At 41.8% G+C, this 17,684-nt stretch overlaps 1 protein-coding gene across 1 annotated transcript; it reads right to left on the minus strand.

Annotated features, from left to right (window-relative positions):
* Window positions 1-1,754: 1,754 nt before the first annotated feature.
* MUC13 (mucin 13, cell surface associated) lies at window positions 1,755-15,859 on the minus strand. The gene is made up of 6 exons (XM_043993508.1): window positions 15,823-15,859; window positions 14,581-14,698; window positions 14,111-14,148; window positions 11,280-11,364; window positions 6,594-6,816; window positions 1,755-2,495 (listed from the first exon to the last, which is right to left on the minus strand). Exons 1-5 carry the CDS (start codon window positions 15,857-15,859, stop codon window positions 6,594-6,596), a joined length of 501 nt encoding a protein of 166 aa, XP_043849443.1. The 3' UTR covers window positions 1,755-2,495.
* Window positions 15,860-17,684: the final 1,825 nt, after the last annotated feature.

A 17,684-nucleotide genomic window follows, 5' to 3' on the forward strand; every position in this document is an offset into this window, starting at 1 on the left:
ACCTTCTTTTGTCATCTTGGACAAGCAGGGTATAAGGTGACCTCAGAATTATACTACTTAAAACCTTATAGACCCAGGGGCAGCTAGGTGGCGCAGTGGATAAAGCACCAGACCTGGATTCAGGAGGACCCGAGTTCAAATTTGACTTCAGACACTTGACACTTACTAGTTGTGTGACCCTGGGCAAGTCACTTAACCACAATTGCCTCAAACCCCGCCCCCCCCCCCCAAAAAAAACAACCCTTATAGACCCAATCTGGAATAGTGAATAGAGAGTTCATGTGAAGTAAGGAAGCCCTGTATTAAGAATCCTGCCTCTAACAATGGCTGTAAAAGCATGGGCAAGTCCCAGTGCTCTAGGCAACTGAGACTAGTGGATGAAATTCTAGATATCTAGCTAGCCTGGTAAATCTCCTCTGCCCTATTGTGATAAAAGACTGGAAAACCAAATGGAGAACTTCCTCCATTAATGCAACACTTTTCCACACTCTTTTCAAAACAGAGTTTTGTTCTACAATCTTGACAGGCTCTTCTCACTTTATCCAGGGGATATAGGTAGCTGATACATTGTTTGTTAATGTTGCACCTACACAAATCTCACCTGCCACCTAAATGTAACTTTCAAATTTAAATCCCTCCTGCCCTGACCATCAGTCTTGGCTATACTAGAGGGGAGTTTAATGGTTAGACAAGGGCAGAATAGGTGCTTGATAAATGTTTATGGAATTGAACTAGGAAAAAAAAGGGGGTCGCTGTGGGGCTTTATATAAATCTGTAATTTGGTTTTACTGCTTAAAGTAAGGGTAATGTGTGTGACACCAAGGTTCAAAACAGGAACTATAATTCTGTACCAAAAGCATTTTGATACACACACAATAAGTGTTCCCTTTCATTGTTAGCTTAGAACAAGTTCTTTGCTTCCTGAAGCAAGATAATGAATAGGTAGGTTTCAGAATAAGTAATTAGGATAAGTCAATCAGAGGGGGCTTTGATAGCATGTGTACGACTTCAGCAGCTAAAAGCACTTTAAACTGGCACTTAGAAGCATGAATACTTAGTTAAAATTGGAAGCCACAAGGTAGCCTGCTTTCTCCCCTTACATTTGTACCTCAGGACAGCTCTACCTTAAATGCTTTTCCTGATCCTTCATAATTCTCGTGACTTCCTTCTATTGATTATTTATAATTTATTTTATATATATATATATATAGTTTGTTTATATATATATATAGTTTGTTTATATATATATATATATAGTTTGTTTCTATATTGTTGTTTGCATATTGTCTTCCTCTTTAGACTATGAACTCCTTGAGAGTCTTCTTCAGACTTAGCAAGTGCTTAGCAAGTGTCTAGCAGATAGTAGATGCTTAATAAATGTTTATTGACTGATTGCCTTGCTCTTTCTCCTCCCCAGCAGCAGTTACAACTTATGGTAGTCAGTGTCCTGGGCTCTCTTTCTCCCAATCCTACTAACTCTCACCACAGGGTGAGTTCCACAAGTCAACTGAATTTGTCTCACTGCTCATGCAGGGTGGATGGGTTTGGTGGTTCTTTACCCAGGCAAAAATGTAGCACAGAATGCCAAAACAGTAGGAACCAATGCTCTGTATCAAACACATTTTATTATGTTCTGGGACACAGATAAACAGCCTAGAAAAGGGGTTGTCATTTTATTTTTGGTCCCCATACACTTTGATTTCCAATAAAATTTTCTGGATCCCTTTTTCAATATGAAAGGAAATAAAGTCTAGAACTTACCATGCATATGCATTTAAGAAAAACCTTCCCAGACTGCCTATTCAATATGAAAGGAAGTAAATTCTAGAGTTCACCAAGCATATGCAGACAAATAAAACATTAAATTCTGTAAGGTCAAAATTTCTCACACTCCCTATACTCTATTTGGCAAGCTTCTTACACCCCCTGGGAGCATGTATTCCCCAGGTTGGGAGCACCTGTTATAGAAGAAGTCTGTCCAATATAATATAAACAAAAAGCAAGATACTAAGGTCATTTTCGTCACCTGGTTTTTCAACATGTTGTCTCCTCATGACCTCCCATGCCCTTGCAATTCTCCTGAGGCAGCCTAATGGACTTGTTACCATCAAGTCGAAGACTCCCAAGAGCACCTGTCTCACAGAAGGGAACAGAGCCGAGTGCATCTGAGTAGGACGGGAATGACAGTATGGAAAGGACTCTCACTTCTAAAGTGTCCACATGAGGGGTACCTCAGCAGGGTTTGACTGGGCCCCTACTTTGTATTGGTTTCAAAAACAACAGCAGCAGCCTTACAAACTCAATAACATCTGCTTATTTAGTGAAAAGTGGTCATTTTGACCAGTTGCAGCTTCTAAATAGTAGAAATCTCAGAGAAAGATAAGCTGTACATGCAGTCTCTTCGCGTGCCATCTCTTCCTCTACTAGTTGTCAATTGGATTACACTGGACCACGGTTCATTGATGAATGGTTGTGGGCTTCTGGGTTTTATCAGCCTGAATGGAATGGAGAGGAGGAAAGCAAATATAATTCAACCTGACATTGATTAAGGAGCTATCTTGTGTGGAGTTCTGTGCCAAAAGCCAGGGGAGATAAAAAGCTTACATCAGACAGCCTTTGTCCTTTGCAACCTGAAAGATTCTGGAAGAAGTATGATGGAAGTATATACTTGCTGGGTGGCTGAAGGAATAAATGCTCAAAGGAATAAATGTCTGTTGATTGACTGGTTGATGATCTAAAGTCTCCAGAAGAGAAAGGCCAGTGATAGCTAGTTAAGATTCCTGCAGTCTTAGTGAGAAGAGCCAAGGTATTGTTCAGCTAATTCCATTCACTCCTGGATAAGATACAACTGTACATGCTTTGATTTTTACTCAAATTTCTGTTTATCAGAGATCGGCTTCTCTTATCTCTTACAGTTCTTTTCTTGAGTCAAGAAAAGTCATGTCCTTTCTGTCACAGGTTCCTTCCGGCCCCTAGCCTCTTCCTGAGTTACGTTGTACAAGACTGCCCTGGGGGATGCCACAAGGGCACAGACAGTATTTTTCTACCCAGTTTTCCTTTTAGTGACTTTTACCCATTTTTTCTCAGAGGACCTTGAGTCACCCGTTATGTGGGTGGGAGTGCTAGATGCTGCCCATGTAACCCACCTATTTATGGGGCCTGACTTGAGGGAGGGATACCCTGAAATCAGCAGTCTAGAAGTACTGCTGATTCAGGGTCTGTGATAGCTGCATACATTAGTGTAAAAAGACTCTGAATAATATCTGCTCCTATGAATTCTTCTAATAATTGGTCAATAAGCATTTCTTAAGGGCCTTCTATGTGTCAAGCATTGGAGATACAAATTCAAAAGTCAGACTTTTGTCTGACTCAAGGAGCTTACATTCTATTAGGGTGTTAAAACTTATTTATGTTCAAATCAATAAAGGATACACATGTGTGTGTATATGCATGCATGTATACACATACATATACACATAATAATGTATCTCACAGTAGTATCTGGAGAAGACACTAATAACTGGGGCAAATCAGGAGAGGCCTTGAAGGAGATGGCTTCTGAGCTGAGCCTTAAAGGGAGCTAGTATTCCAAGAAGTGGAGATGAGGCAAGAGAGTCTTACAGTCATGGTAGATTGCATATGCAAAGTCGCAGCTGGGAGACAGGATGTTGTTTATGGAGAATATCATGGATATCAGTTTGGCTGGATCAGAGTGTATGAAGGGCAGAAAAGAAAAGAATCTGTATTTTCTCCTGAGGATAATGAGGATCTACAAAGATCATTGAGTATAGGGGTAACATGGCATCACCTGTTCTTTAAGAATATCCGTTTGACAGCCGTGTGGAGGATGGGTTAGACAGGGGAAGAATGAATACAGGGAACCTAGTTAGGAGGCTACTGCAATTGTACAGGTAGGAAGTAATGAGAGGCTGGATGAGAATGGTTAAGATGTGAGCAGAGAGAAGAAGAAGATGGATTTGAGAGAGATGTTGGGGAGATGGAATTGACAAGATTTGACACCTGATTGAATAAGGGGGAAAGAGTAAAGAATAGAAGACAATTCCTAGCTTATGAATCTGAGTAACTAGAAGAATGATTGCATGCTTTCAAAAGAAATAGGGAAATTAAAGAGAGGGGTAGGTTTTGGGGTGTGTGTGTATGTGTGTGTTTTAAAGATAATGAGTTATGTTTTGGACATGTTGAGTTTGAGAAGCATATGGGAGAGGCAGCTAGGTGCTGCAGTGGATAAAGCACTGGGCCTGGATTCAGGAGGACCCGAGTTCAAATCCTGCTTCAGACACTTGACGCTTACTAGCTGTGTGACCCTGGGCAAGTCACTTAACCCTCACTGCCCTGCAAAAAAAGGAAAGTCCAATGTCACATAGATCAATATTGCATAGGAACCTGGAATGTAAGATCTAAGAACCAAAAAGTAAGCTGGATGTGGCTCAAAGATCACTTCGGATGGTAACTACAGTCACAAAATTAAAAGATACTTGTTCCTTGGAAGGAAAGCTGGATAGCATACCAAAAAGCAGAGGCATCACTTTGCCAACAAAGTTCCATATAGTCAAAGCTATGGTTTTTCCAGTATTAATGTATGGCTGTGAGGGGTGGACTATTAGGAAAGCTGAGTGATGCAGAATCAGCACTTTTGAATTGTGGTGCTGGAGAAGACTTTGGGGAGTTTCTTGGACAGCAAGGAGATCAAATCAATCAGTACTTAAAGAAATTAATTCAGCTTACTCATTGGAAGGACAAATACTGAAGTTGAAACTTAAATAGTTTGGCCAAATAATGAGAAGACAGGACTCATTGGAAAAGACTCTGATGTTGGGAACGATTGAAGGCAAAGGGAGAAGGAGATGGCAGAGGATGAGATGGAGAGGTAGTAGAAGCAATGAACATGAGCTTGTGTAGACTTCAGGAATTAGTAGAAGATAGAAGAGTCTAATGTGCTATGGCCCATGGGATCTCAAAAAGTCACACATGACTGAATGAACAACAACAAAAATGGGACATAGAAGTGGAAATACCAAGGAGGCAGTTGAAGATGTGAGACTAGAAGTCGGAAGAGAGAGATCAGGCTTGGATAAATATACGTGGCAGTCATCTGCATAGAAATAATCATTGAAAACAGTGAAGGTAATGGGATCATCAAGAGAGCCCCAAGCCAAAGGGAGCCCTGGGGGTATGCCCCCATATGGGAAATGGGGACGTGAGAGAAGAGACTGAAAAGGAGACCAAGAAGGAATGTCGTCTGATCAACTGTGATAGACTTGGCTCTTCTCATTAGTGCAATGATCAAAACAATTTCAAAGAACTCATGATAGAAAATGTTCTCAACATCCAGAAAAAAAGAACCGTGGATTCTGAATGCAGATTGAACCATACTGTTTCTACTTTGGGGCTGGGTTTTTTCCCTTCTTTTTTGAGGTTTTTCCCTTGTGCTCTGATTCTTTCACAATATGACTAATGAAGAAATATGTTTAATGTGATTGTACATACATAACCTATATCAGATTGCTTTCTGTCTTGGTGAGGAGGGAGAAAAACTTGGGACTAAAAATCCTATGAAAACAAATGTCGAAAACTATCCTTACATGTAACTGGAAAATAATAAAATACTTATATATACATATATATATACACATATATATACACGTATATATACATACATATACATATATACATATATACACACATATATGTGTATATATACGTATATATATACATATTAAAACATACATACGTACATATATATATATAAAAGAAGGAATGTCTTCATAGGAAGGAAGAGAACTATAACAAAACCATGTCAAAAAAATACAGAGAGAAGGGTGAATGTGTTTAACACTACCAAATGCTGCAGGGGAGTCAAGAATGATGAGGACAGAGAAAAGGCTAACTAATTTTAATAAGAAAGAGATAACCTATAAGAGAACAATTCCAGTTTATTGGTAAGCATGGAGCCCAGATTTCAAGAGGCAAAGTGAGTAGGAGGTGAGAAGGTAGAGTCGGATTTGTTTGGTTTGGTTCTGTTCTGTTTTATTTGGACTTTGCCTAGGAAAGGAAGGACAGATTTAAGATGAGAGTCTGGGGGCATGGTGGGACCAATGTGAAGGCTTTTTAAGGATCAAGGAGAGCGGGGGCTGGTTATTGGTCACCGATGAGGAAAAGTTGAAGATTATGGAGATAAAAAGGACGCTCAAACGGAGTGAGCTCCTGAAGCTAATGAGAGAGGGTTGAGGGCGCACATAGAGGACCTGGTGTTGGCAAGAAGGACCCTCTTCTCATCTCAGACTGGAGCAAAGGAGGGAAGTCTGGGGTGGGGGACGTGTTTGATGCTGGGGTAATAACTTTTACTTACCTCTATAACTGTAAATCTTTCATAGAGTTACTTCCCATAATTCTTAATTAGAACCTGGACACCAATTAGCTTATGTATCACACTAAAATACTCGGTAAACAGCAGGCTGTGACCAGAGAGCTGGGCCCCATACTCTCTCCTTCCACACACCCCCTCCTCCCCGACCCCCACCTTCAGCACAAACTTTACTCTGAAAAGCCAAACAGGAATGTCATATGCTTACCTAATAATCTCGTACAGGTATAGACCTTCGGGAATATGGATCATCATAGGGGTTACTTCTCATACTGCTTTGGACCCTGGGAAACGGAGTAGCATTGACCTTGGGGAAGAGGCCCCCAGGGGAGGAGCCTGGGTTGTTGAACCCTGTAGTCTCCAATCTCATATTACTGAAGCCTCTGGAAATCAGATCCTCCCTTTCTCCATCCTTTGCCTTCTTTTTTGATCTGTAATGAGAAATCTAGCCTTAGGGGTCTTGGAAAGTGTGGTGTAACAATAATATAAAGGGGAAAAAAGAACATTGAAAGACTTCAGAGGCCTACACAACTAGGTGGCATAGGGGATAGTATGTTAGATTTTAAGATACATGACTGTGGAGCAACTAGGTGGCTCAGTAGATGGAGTGCTAGGCCTGGAGTCAGAAAGACTCACCTTCCTGAGTTCAAATCTGGCTTCAGACACTTCCTAACTGTGTGACCCTGGGCAAGTCACTTAACTCTGTTTGCCTCAGTTTCCTCATCTGTAAAGTGAACTGGAGAAAGAAATGGCAAACCACTCCAGTAATCTTTGCCAAGAAAACCCCAAATGAGGTCACAAAGAATCAGAGAGGACTGAAATGACTGAACAACACATGACCATGAATCACTTAACCTTTCCACCTCAGTTTCCTCATCTGACAAAGAGGGATAATAATAGCACCAAACTCATAGAGTTGTAGTGGGGATCAAATGAGATAACATATCTAGCCCAATTGGCAAACCTTAAAAATAGTATATAATTTTGGCTGTTATTAATATCATTGCAAAGATCAATTATAGCTTCTAGGGACAGAGGATGAAACATGACTCCTGATCAATGGCAGAGACCCAACAAACTGAAAGGTCACCATGAGGTACACCTTGTCAGGCACGACTAATGCACTGATTCTTGTTTTTGTTTTGTTTTGTTTTGTTTTTGCAGGGCAATGGGGTTTAAGTGACTTGCCCAGGGTCACACAGCTAGTAAGTGTCTGAGGCTGGGTTTGAACTCAGGTCCTCCTGAATCCAAGGCCAGTACCTTATCCATTGCGCCACCTAGCTGCCCCTGCACTGATTCTTTTGCTTGATTTGTTACAAGGAAGGATTCTACTGGGGATAGGTAGAGTCACTGGAAAGTAATGACCACTAAAAAAAGGATCATCAATATATTTTTTTAAAAGAAAGGGTAATGCAGAGGATCACAGAATGTCAGAGAAGGAAGAGACCACTGAGAGCACCTATTTTGACCCTTCATTTAACAGATGAGTAAACTGAAGCCCAGAGAAGAAGGGGGGCTACTTATCTATGGCCCCAAAGCTAGTGAGATGTAGAGCTGGGCCTGGAACCCAGGCTTCCTGGGTCCCAGGCTAATGGTCTTTCTGCTGTATCATGGTACTTTTTATATGCATGCTTTTCTTTTTCTTTCTTTTTTTTTTTTTTTTGGCAGGGCAATTGGGGTTAAGTGACTTGCCCAGGGTCACACAGTAAGTGTCAAGTATCTAAGGCCAGATTTGAATTCAGGTCCTTCTGAATCCAGGGCTGGTGCTTTATTCACTGCGCCACCTAGCTGCCCCCCCCATATGCATGTTTTTAATGGGTTCAGTAAGAAAGACTTGATTCTTGGCCATTGACCATTATTGGAACTCATGGTAATTGATTATTTGTTGAAGAGTCTTGTTTTTCAGAGGTTGTATAGTGCAACAAAAAGGGGTAGAGACAACTTCAGTATGAATCTCAGCCCTGACACAGGCAACCTGTGTGACCTTGGGCAGGTCACTTATCTCCTCTGGGACTCAGTTTCCTTATCTTTCAAATGAGAGGATTAGATTAGATGATCTGGAAGGGAGAGAGGAAGGAAAGGAGGAAGGAAGGAGTTAAGGAAGAGGAGGAAAAGGGAAGCAAAGGAGAAAGGAAGGAAAGAAGGGAGGAAGGAAGTGATGAAGAAAGGAAAGAGGGAAGGAAGGGGGAAAGGAAGGAGGAAGAAAGGAAGGGGAGGGAAGGAAAAAGGAAAAGAGGGAGGGAGGAAAGAAAAAGGAAGTTAATGGGAAAATGTTTGAGATAACTACCAATTTTTTCAGGATTATTAAAGTAGGTTCAAGGTGTGACAGAGAACGCAGCTTCCTGGGCTCTCCTGCTATCATAGTATCAAAGATCTTGAGCAAGAAGGGACTTGGGAAATCATTCAGTCCACCAACTTCCCCTCTCTCGTTTTATACATGAAGAAACCGTATCAGTGAGCTGGAGTGACTTGCCCAATGTCCAAAAGTAGTAGGTAGTAGGGAACCCATGTGATGCCAGATCTTTGGCCCGCCTGGCCTAGGTCTATTACTATTATACCATCTTACCTGATGAAAGCATCTTACAACCCCAGCCATTTAATGTGGTATTTCATGTGGCATAAGAAGTGCTTTCTACTTCAATATTTCAAGCATCTGTGATTTCCCCAGTGTAGACGCTGCCTCCATTAACACACATCATAATCCCCATATAACTTAGATAGTTTTCAAGAATTGCTGTGATTGAAAACCCCACCATTCTCTAGCAGACTGAATGAGGAACTTCTCTACACTTAGCTAGGCTAGTCCTTGGACCAGAGTCAGAACTAGGGGTTTCTGTGCCAAGGGCAAGTACCCCAATCTATATTCAGGACAAGTGGTATGAAGTATACCAGCAGGAGACCACTGGGAGTAGTGGGGAGTAGGAGCACCACTGCTATTAAAATTGATTATTCTTGGGGCAGCTAGGTGGCGCAGTGGATAGAGCACCGGCCCTGGAGTCAAGAGGACCTGAGTTCAAGTCCGGCCTCAGACACTTAACACTTACTAGCTGTGTGATCCTGGGCAAGTCACTTAACCCCAATTGCCTCACCAAAAAAAAAAAAAAAAAAAAAAAAAAAAAAAAGATTATTCTTGCCAACTAGATAGGTAAAGCATTTGGTCCAGGCACTATGCCTAACTTACTTCTACTCTGATGAAAATTACTGGTGCTGTTGGGACTAAGTTCAGTGTTCTGGGCCAAAGGTCCAGTTGCCCTACCCTCCTCCAGCTGTAGCAGCAGGCAAGTGGAGCTAGGCTAGTTAGCTCTTCAGATTCTTGAATGAGGCACTACTGGTGTGTCCCAGTAACACTGGGGTAAAGCAAGCAGCACCTACCTGGTGCCCAGTAGAGGTCATGGAACAATAATCAAATGCTTTCCATGCAGTGACACAAATATCCATATGCTGGCCTGTCTGTGTACAGGTCTGCACGAAGCTATATGCCTTTTACAAAAAGGGTAGACACTTGTGATTCTTGGTATTTGGGAATATTGGGAGAACACACCCAAGAATCTCGCAATGGTGGCTGGCCAACTCAGGAGAAAGGCCTGACAATGGAGGCATTAAAACACCATGGTCAAGGTGGGGCAGCTTGGTGGCTCAGTGGATTAAGCACTGGCCCTGGATTCAGGAAGACCCGAGTTCAAATCCAGCCTCAGACACTTGACATTTACTACCTGTGTGACCCTGGGCAAGTCATTTAACCCCCATTGCCCTGCAAAATAAACAAACAAAAAAACAAACCAAAAAAACACCATGGTCAAGATCACAAGGCCTAAATCTCACCACTTAGAGAGAAAATCCAGGATGTTCCCATTGCTCCTTTAGTGTGAGAATAGAAGTAAGAAATTTCTTTCTCCCTCCAAAAGGAACAAGTGTCTCCACCCATACACACGTGTTCAAAACTACATTTAAGTATTTCTTAAATGAAGAATGAATGAATATTGTTTTATCTTCCTTAAAGTAGGGGGCATGTGTACTTAAAATCATGGCAGGGGGCGGCTAGATGGCGCAGTGGATAAAGCACCAGCCCTGGATTCAGGAGTTCCTGAGTTCAAATCCAGCCTCAGACACTTGACACTTACTGGCTGTGTGACCCTGGGCAAGTCACTTAACACCCATTGTCCCACAAAAAAAAAAAAAAACAAACGAAAAAAAAAAAAAAACCCCTAAAATCATGGCAGTGAAAGTCTGGAGCTCGCCACTTTATATTTAAAGACAGCTCTGTAAAGCAAATATGTTCTGCATGCTTCTGTTCCCCTTGAATGCACAGAAAGCTAAGAAATCCAGAAAGGGCCCTTGTTTGGCTGAGACTACATTGCTTGCCATAGGAAACAGGGAGCCATCGTAGATTCTTGAGTGAGGGAAAGAAAAATGGAGTTAGATATTCCACCAGGGCATATATAGTCACATTCCCCTCTCTTTTAGCCCAGGATAAGCTTTTCTTTGTCAACTAAATAGAAATGCTGCTAAATATTGTGACATTTTAGTTTAGTGGGAAGGAATACAGGGCTTAGAACCAAGATTCCAAACCCCTGCTCTGGTATCTTGTGGCTCACTTGACCTCATCTGAAAAATAAGGAAAATAGTAATTATATGACCTACTTCACTCAGTATATGAGGAAAGTGCATGGCCCAGTGGAAAGAACATTGGTTCTACAGTCTGAGGACCTGTGTTTGAGTCACACCTCTCCTGTTTTCTGTGCAGCCTTTCTGAGCCTGCAGGTGGGGTTTAGTGGTAAAATGAGGGGGATGAGCTGGATGGCTTCTGAGCTCCCTTTATGGATCCATGATTTGAAAGACATAAATCAACCCAAGACATTCATTGTTCCAGAGCTGGGAAAGAACAGTTTTGTACCTGGCTAAGACAATCAACCCAATTATCGTGCCCAGCAGGATGGCTCCACCAACGGCACACGCCACAGTGAAGATCAGAATAATGTCTGAAAAGAGAGAAGGGCAACATCATTAGTAAAAATCTTTGACCTACAGATTCATTTCTCTTCAGCTTGTTCCTCTTCCCCACAAATGGATGTTTGTGCAGAGAACATCTACATCTTTCACACCCCGGGGAAAGGAAAACTAATGTTAGTAGCCATATAGCAGTGTAATTTCTTACACCTAATGCCATAGGATGTCATTATTCCAAAATGGCAAATTCTGTGAATAATTTGGCAGAATCTCAATCTGTGGTTCTTATAAACAGAATTCTTCAATGATGTCTTGGGAGGAGGGATTTAGAACAAGAAGGGCCTGTAGAGATCTTCCAGTATACCTCCCTTATTTGATAGGTGACAATACTGAGACTTGAAAAAGTTTATGTGGCTATGCCGAAGGTAGCTAAAACTCAAGCCCAGCTCCCTTGCTTCCAAGTCCAGTGCTCTTTCCACCACACCATACTGCTTCTCTTGATCCTAGTCAAGCACTTTCTGTTTCTAATAGAGTCCTAAGGAGTGATGATAAATCTCTCCTGTCCCCTTGAAATCCACTATAATATGCTCAGGACAACTCAGTCGTATACAACTCTTTGAGACCCTTCTGGGGTGGGGGGGAGGTTCTTGGAAAAGGAGTGGTTTGCCATTTCCTCCTCCAGATCATTTTACAGATGAGGAAACTGAGGCAAACAGGGTAAAGTGACTTGCCCAGGGTCACATAGCTAGGAAGTGTCTGAGGCCAGATGTGAACTCAAGAAGATGAGCCTTCCTGATTCTAAGTCCAGTGCTCTATCCATTACACCTCTAGCTACTGAGATTCTGGGAATAGTCACTTCCAATCTGTCTTATCCACGACATCCAGAATAGTCTTCCTCAAGCATAGTACTAATCACATACCTTTCCCATTCAAAAACCTTTTAAAATTTCCTCATTTTCAACATTCACCCCAGCCTATTTTCTTGCTGTATCTCCCATGAGCCCTTTACATGATGACTTCATTGAATAGACTTTGTCTCTGGTAATTTTGCTTAGGTTGTTCCTTGGCCTTGGAATGTCCTTCCACACAATCCTTACTGCAAATTCCAACCATATTTCTTTGCTCTTTTATGAGTGTGATTTCCCCTAAATGGATAGGATATCTCCCTCCTCAGGACCTTCCCTCTCTGTTTATGCCTCTAATAATACTATATATTACCTTCACATAACTATTTATATTCAACTATAAGCTCCTTAGGGACAGGTAGGAGGTGCAATGAATAGAGCGCTGGGCCTAGAGTTAGGAAAATCTGAATTTAATTCTGAGCCAAGACACTTAGAAATTATATTACCGTTTGCTTCCATTTTCTCATCTGTCAAATGAGCTGGAGAAGGAAATGGCAAACCACGCCAGTATCTTTGTTAAGAAAACCTCAAATGGGGGCAGCTAGGTGGCACAGTGGATAAGGTACCGGCCCTGGATTCAGGAGGACCTGAGTTCAAATCTGGCCTCAGATCCTTGATGCTTACTAGCTATGTGACCCTGGGCAAGTCACTTAACCCCAATTGCCTCACCAAAAAAAGAAAAAGAAAGAGAACCCCAAATGGGGCCATGAAGAGTTGGACATGACTAAAATGACTGAACAACAGCAAAATAAGCTCCTTTGTGAGAATTGGAATGGCACCCGTGCTAGAGAGATACTGTAGGGAAGCTCCACCATGAGGAGAAAGCATGTGATTTAGAGACCATGTGACTTTAGCATCCAGAAGTTACATCTATAGAACCACCTGTGGGATTTGTCAATCAGAGCTACTAGCCAATTAGCCTGGAGCTGTGTGTGTGTGTGTGTGTGTGTGTGTGTGTGTGTGTGTGTGTGTGTGTGTATGTGTGGACAGCCCTGTTCCTGTTGGAGAGGAGGTTTCTGGGAGAAGGAAGGAGCGAGCGAGGTCTTTTGGCTTGGGACCTCAGATTGGCTGGAACAGAGATGCTGGCTCCCTTAGATAGATAGATGAAGGAATCTTGGCCTTTTTCTCTCTGACCACTAGATTCTAATGCACCTTAATAAAAGCTTAAAAGTCTAAACTCTTGCTAAAGCTTCTAATTTGGGGCGACCACTCATTAGATTTTAGACATCATAGCTAGAATTTTAGCCCCTTACAGATGGGGACCTTACACCTTGAAGGCAGGAAATGTACTTTATCCAATCAATCAACCAGCTAGCATTTATTTTTTATCTTTTTATTTATTTTTTTTTTGCAGGGCAATGAGGGTTAAGTGACTTTCCCAGAGTCACACAGCTAGTAGGTGTCAAGTGTCTGAGGTCGGATTTGAACTCAGGTCCTCCTGAATCCAGAGCCAGTGCTTTATCCACTGCGCCACCTAGCTGCCTCACCCCCAACTAGCATTTATTAAATACATACTATGTGAAAGGCACTGTGCTAAGTCCTGGGGATACAAAGACAATTTTTTAAAAAGTCACTGCTTTCAAGGAGCTCATGGTCTAATAGGGGAGACAAGATGCAAACAACTGCGTACAACCAAAATATATATAGTTATCATAAAATGAGGGTAGTCATTAAAGGTTTTCCCAGAGGGAGGACACTAAGATTATTCATCTTTGTATCTCCTGCTTTTCGTTGTGCCTTGCACAGTACTCATTTTGCTGAATTGTGTTGAATTGATAACCACCTGCTGAAAGGCTATAGAAGCGAGTCTCCCAGAGGGTGCCTTATTCATGATCATTCCCCATGTGGTAAATACTAGAATGATTATACTCACTGTCCTTGCAGTCGACTCCACTGTATCCAAAGTCACACCTAAACAGGAATAAATAATAGGAAACCAAGTCAAAAGGCTTCTGGAGTTAGTCATGTTAAAGTTCTTTCTCTCTCAGTAGCCCACCTGCCCTCTGCACCTCTGGCTAAAGAGTCCAGGCCCCCAAATCTCATAAAAGGAATTCTTCAGCTTTAGAGCAATAGATTCATAGAACCTTGGAATGCTAGAATTTGCAGGGACCTTGGTGCTTCCCCAGTCCAATGCCCTTTGTGCAGTTGAGGACCATAGGAAATGCTTTGTGAGCCAAGGTTACGCAACAGAGTTGGGTCTGGAACCCCAGTCTTAGACTCATGCTTCTCTTAGCCCTAGGTTATCTTCACTCCATGATCTACTGTGTCTATCAGTCAGTGCCAACTCTACTCATCCCTCTTTTTCCCACCTCTAGCAAAGTAGCTGAAGGTTATTCTACTTACTCTTGACATTTGTTATCCTTCAAGGTGTAGCCTGCCTGGCATTCGCATTGTGGAAGCAGGGTGCCAAGCTTCTTAATACATTGCCGGTGGTTTTCTTCGCTACATTCAGCTGAACAAACTGTAGAGCATTGAAAAAACAAGATCTCAAAGATAACATCTGCAACCTCAGCTTTGTCCTTAAGAGCTCAGTTCCCCAGTGGTTTGGATTTGTTTGTTTGTTTGTTTTTGATCAGGACCAGTGACTCCAGGAAGCTTCAGGTGAGGACACTCCCCTATCAATGCAGATCTGGTGGTCTCACCCCTGGGACTTTCAGAGCAAGCATTCAACCCTAAGGGACACTCAATTTATTGAGTTATCCCAGAAACTCTCAATCAGTTTCTAGTCGATGATGTTACAAAATTTTTTGGTGTATCCTTGGAAAAGAAAAATACATTAATCTCTTTATTCTAATTCTTATGTGCAGATATATGTGAAATGCTACAATTTATTTCCTTTTATATTAAAGATGAAGAATGAGGTTTACTAAAAAGCCAAAGGGGTACAGTGACCCTCTCCCCCCCCCCCCCCCGCAAAAAAAAAAGTTGAGAATTGTCTTAGAAAATTTCTTCCTGGGGGCAGCTAGGTGGTACAGTGAATAAAGCATTGGCCCTGGATTCAGGAGGACCTGAATTCAAAACCAGCCTCAGACATTTGACACTTGCTAGCTGTGTGACCCTGGGCAAGTCACTAAACTCTCATTGCCCCACAGAAAACAAACGAATGAAAAAAAAAAAAGAAAATTTCTTTCTTTTTTGGTCTTAATTTTTTTCAATTAATAAAGAGTTTTTCTCTTCTCCCTCTTCCCCTTCATATTAAAAACAAAACAAAGCAAAAACCTTTTAAATAAATATACATCCTAGTTTGTTGTTTGTTCTTTTTCTTGTAGAGTTTCCTGGACCACTGAGAGGTGATTTGCTCAGAGTCACAGAGTCGGTATGTGTCAGAAGTGAAACTCGAACTCAGGCTTTCCTGAGTCTGAGGCCAGCACTGGGTATACCATGAGAAGACAACTGGGTGTGGTGGAGAGAGCACTGGGCTCAGAGTGAAGAAGACCTGAGTTTAAATCCCCACCTCAGACTAGGTGTGTGAACTTTTTGGCAAGCCACTCAACCTTTTTCAGCCTCAGTTTCCTCATCTAGAAAATGGGGGTAATAGTAGCACCTACATTATAGGGATCATAGGAGATCCTATGTGTAAAGTACTTTGCAAACTTTGAAGTCCTATATTGATGCTAACCATTATGATGCTAATGCTGAGCTGCCTCCAGAAGAGGAAACTTAGGCAAAGGGAATTGTCCAGAATCACAAAGATTGTAAGTGTCTGAGGTAGGATTTGAATTCAGGTCTTCCTTACTCTGAGTCCAGTGCCCTATCCCCTACTTCATGCTTTCAACATCTAAATCTAAAATAAAAATTAGACAGAAATACTAGTCCAGACAGCAGTGCAAACACGAAAGAAGATTGACACTAGAAAAATAGCCATTGGGGCAGCTAGATGGCGCAGTGGATAGAACACCGGCCCTGGAGTCAGGAGTACCTGAGTTCAAATCCGGCCTCAGACACTTAACACTTACTAGCTGTGTGACCCTGGGCAAGTCACTTAACCCCAATTGCCTCACTAAAAAAAAAAAATATATATATATATATATATATATATATATATATATATATATATATATATATATATATATATATATATATATATATAGCCATTGGGGGCAGCTAGGTGGCACAGTGGATAAAGCACCAGCCCTGGATTCAGGAGGACCCGAGTTCAAATCGGACCTCAGACACTTACTACCTGTGTGACCCTGGGCAAGTCACTTAACCCTCATTGCCCCGCCAAAAAAAAAAAGAAAAAGAAACAAAAGAAAAATAGTCATTACTTTACCTGAGCAAGCAGAAGACAGAAGATAGGGTCTTGCTAAGTGTTCCTGGCAATCACATTGGAAGGAATTTGAACAAGTGTCACTGTCACCTTTGCAACCATTGAAATCACATGGACTCAATACTAATTGAGGAAAGTGAACAAATCAATACTTATTCAGGAAGTTGATGGTGTTAATCTCTTGGGGGGTGTGTGGGGGGGGGAGGAGTTGGGCATGAGTCAAGGGCATGAGCCTAATGCTTTTAAGGGCTGGAATTCCCCTAGATTCGATTCTATTTACACTTTAATCAGAAGTAAGCTCTCCTAGTTGGGTGGGACCCAAGATCTAGGAGAATGTTCCTGGAGGATTAGGTCAGTCTTATCATCAGCCCTGTGCTTCACATACCGATTGACCTAAAAGGACTTGTCCCTGGATGAGGAAAAAGAAGGAAAAAAACCACCCCTCAACCCTAATAATTGGTTATTAAGAGAAAAATAATTTCTCTCAAAATGATTAATATTGTATGAGATGAAAGAAAGAAGTTGAGACCAGATGTTAAGTGACATGTTTCTTTTTCTCAGAGCAGAATCCCCTTGACCCTAGGGTCCCAACAATGGATTATTCTTTTATTCTTTATTCTATTTCTTTGATTTCCCAACATAGCCGAAGATAAATTTTAAGCCTGTCATCCTTCTAAAATTAACACGACTACAAAACAATGCTCAAACACCTGAGTGACTCTTCCTGTTATTCAAGTTGAATATCTTTAGAGATAGGGGCTGGGGGGGGGGAGTCAATGGGAACTGTGAGATCTGAAACATCTGACTGTCCCCCCCTTCCCTTTTCCTTCTTTTTGACCTTGTTCCCCCTCCCCTTTTGCCCCTTGTTCCTGGAACACATATGCATGTCTCCATACATTGATCATGAGCTAAGCGCACACTTTGGGTGAGACAGGATTGGATGTTAGATTGTGAGCTCAGCCTAGTGCACGTGGGGACTTTCCTTCCTACAATTACTATAAAAACCCCAAAGTTTGGGCCTATCATTTCGACTCAGTCATTGAGTTTGCCCATTCTTGCAAGAATGTAATAAATCTGTCTCTGCTTGACTTGGTGGTCTCCTCGAGTTATTTGGGTAAACTGAGGCAGTTTGTCCCAAACAACATGATAACAGAGAAGCATGGGAGGATTCATAGGA

This window comes from Dromiciops gliroides, chromosome 3 (assembly GCF_019393635.1).
Source record: "Dromiciops gliroides isolate mDroGli1 chromosome 3, mDroGli1.pri, whole genome shotgun sequence".
Taxonomy (NCBI): Eukaryota; Metazoa; Chordata; class Mammalia; order Microbiotheria; family Microbiotheriidae; genus Dromiciops; species Dromiciops gliroides.

Excerpts from the sequence above, each read along its gene's own strand:
- MUC13 (XM_043993508.1), bottom strand. The coding sequence starts at position 15,859 with ATGGTTAGCATCAATATAGGACTTCAAAGTTTGCAAA. Across the intron at positions 14,149-14,580 it reads AAGGATAACAAATGTCAAGA|GTGTGACTTTGGATACAGTG; the intron begins GTAAGTAGAATA and ends ATTCCTGTTTAG. Across the intron at positions 6,817-11,279 it reads GGGTTGATTGTCTTAGCCAG|ATCAAAAAAGAAGGCAAAGG; the intron begins GTACAAAACTGT and ends TTCTCATTACAG.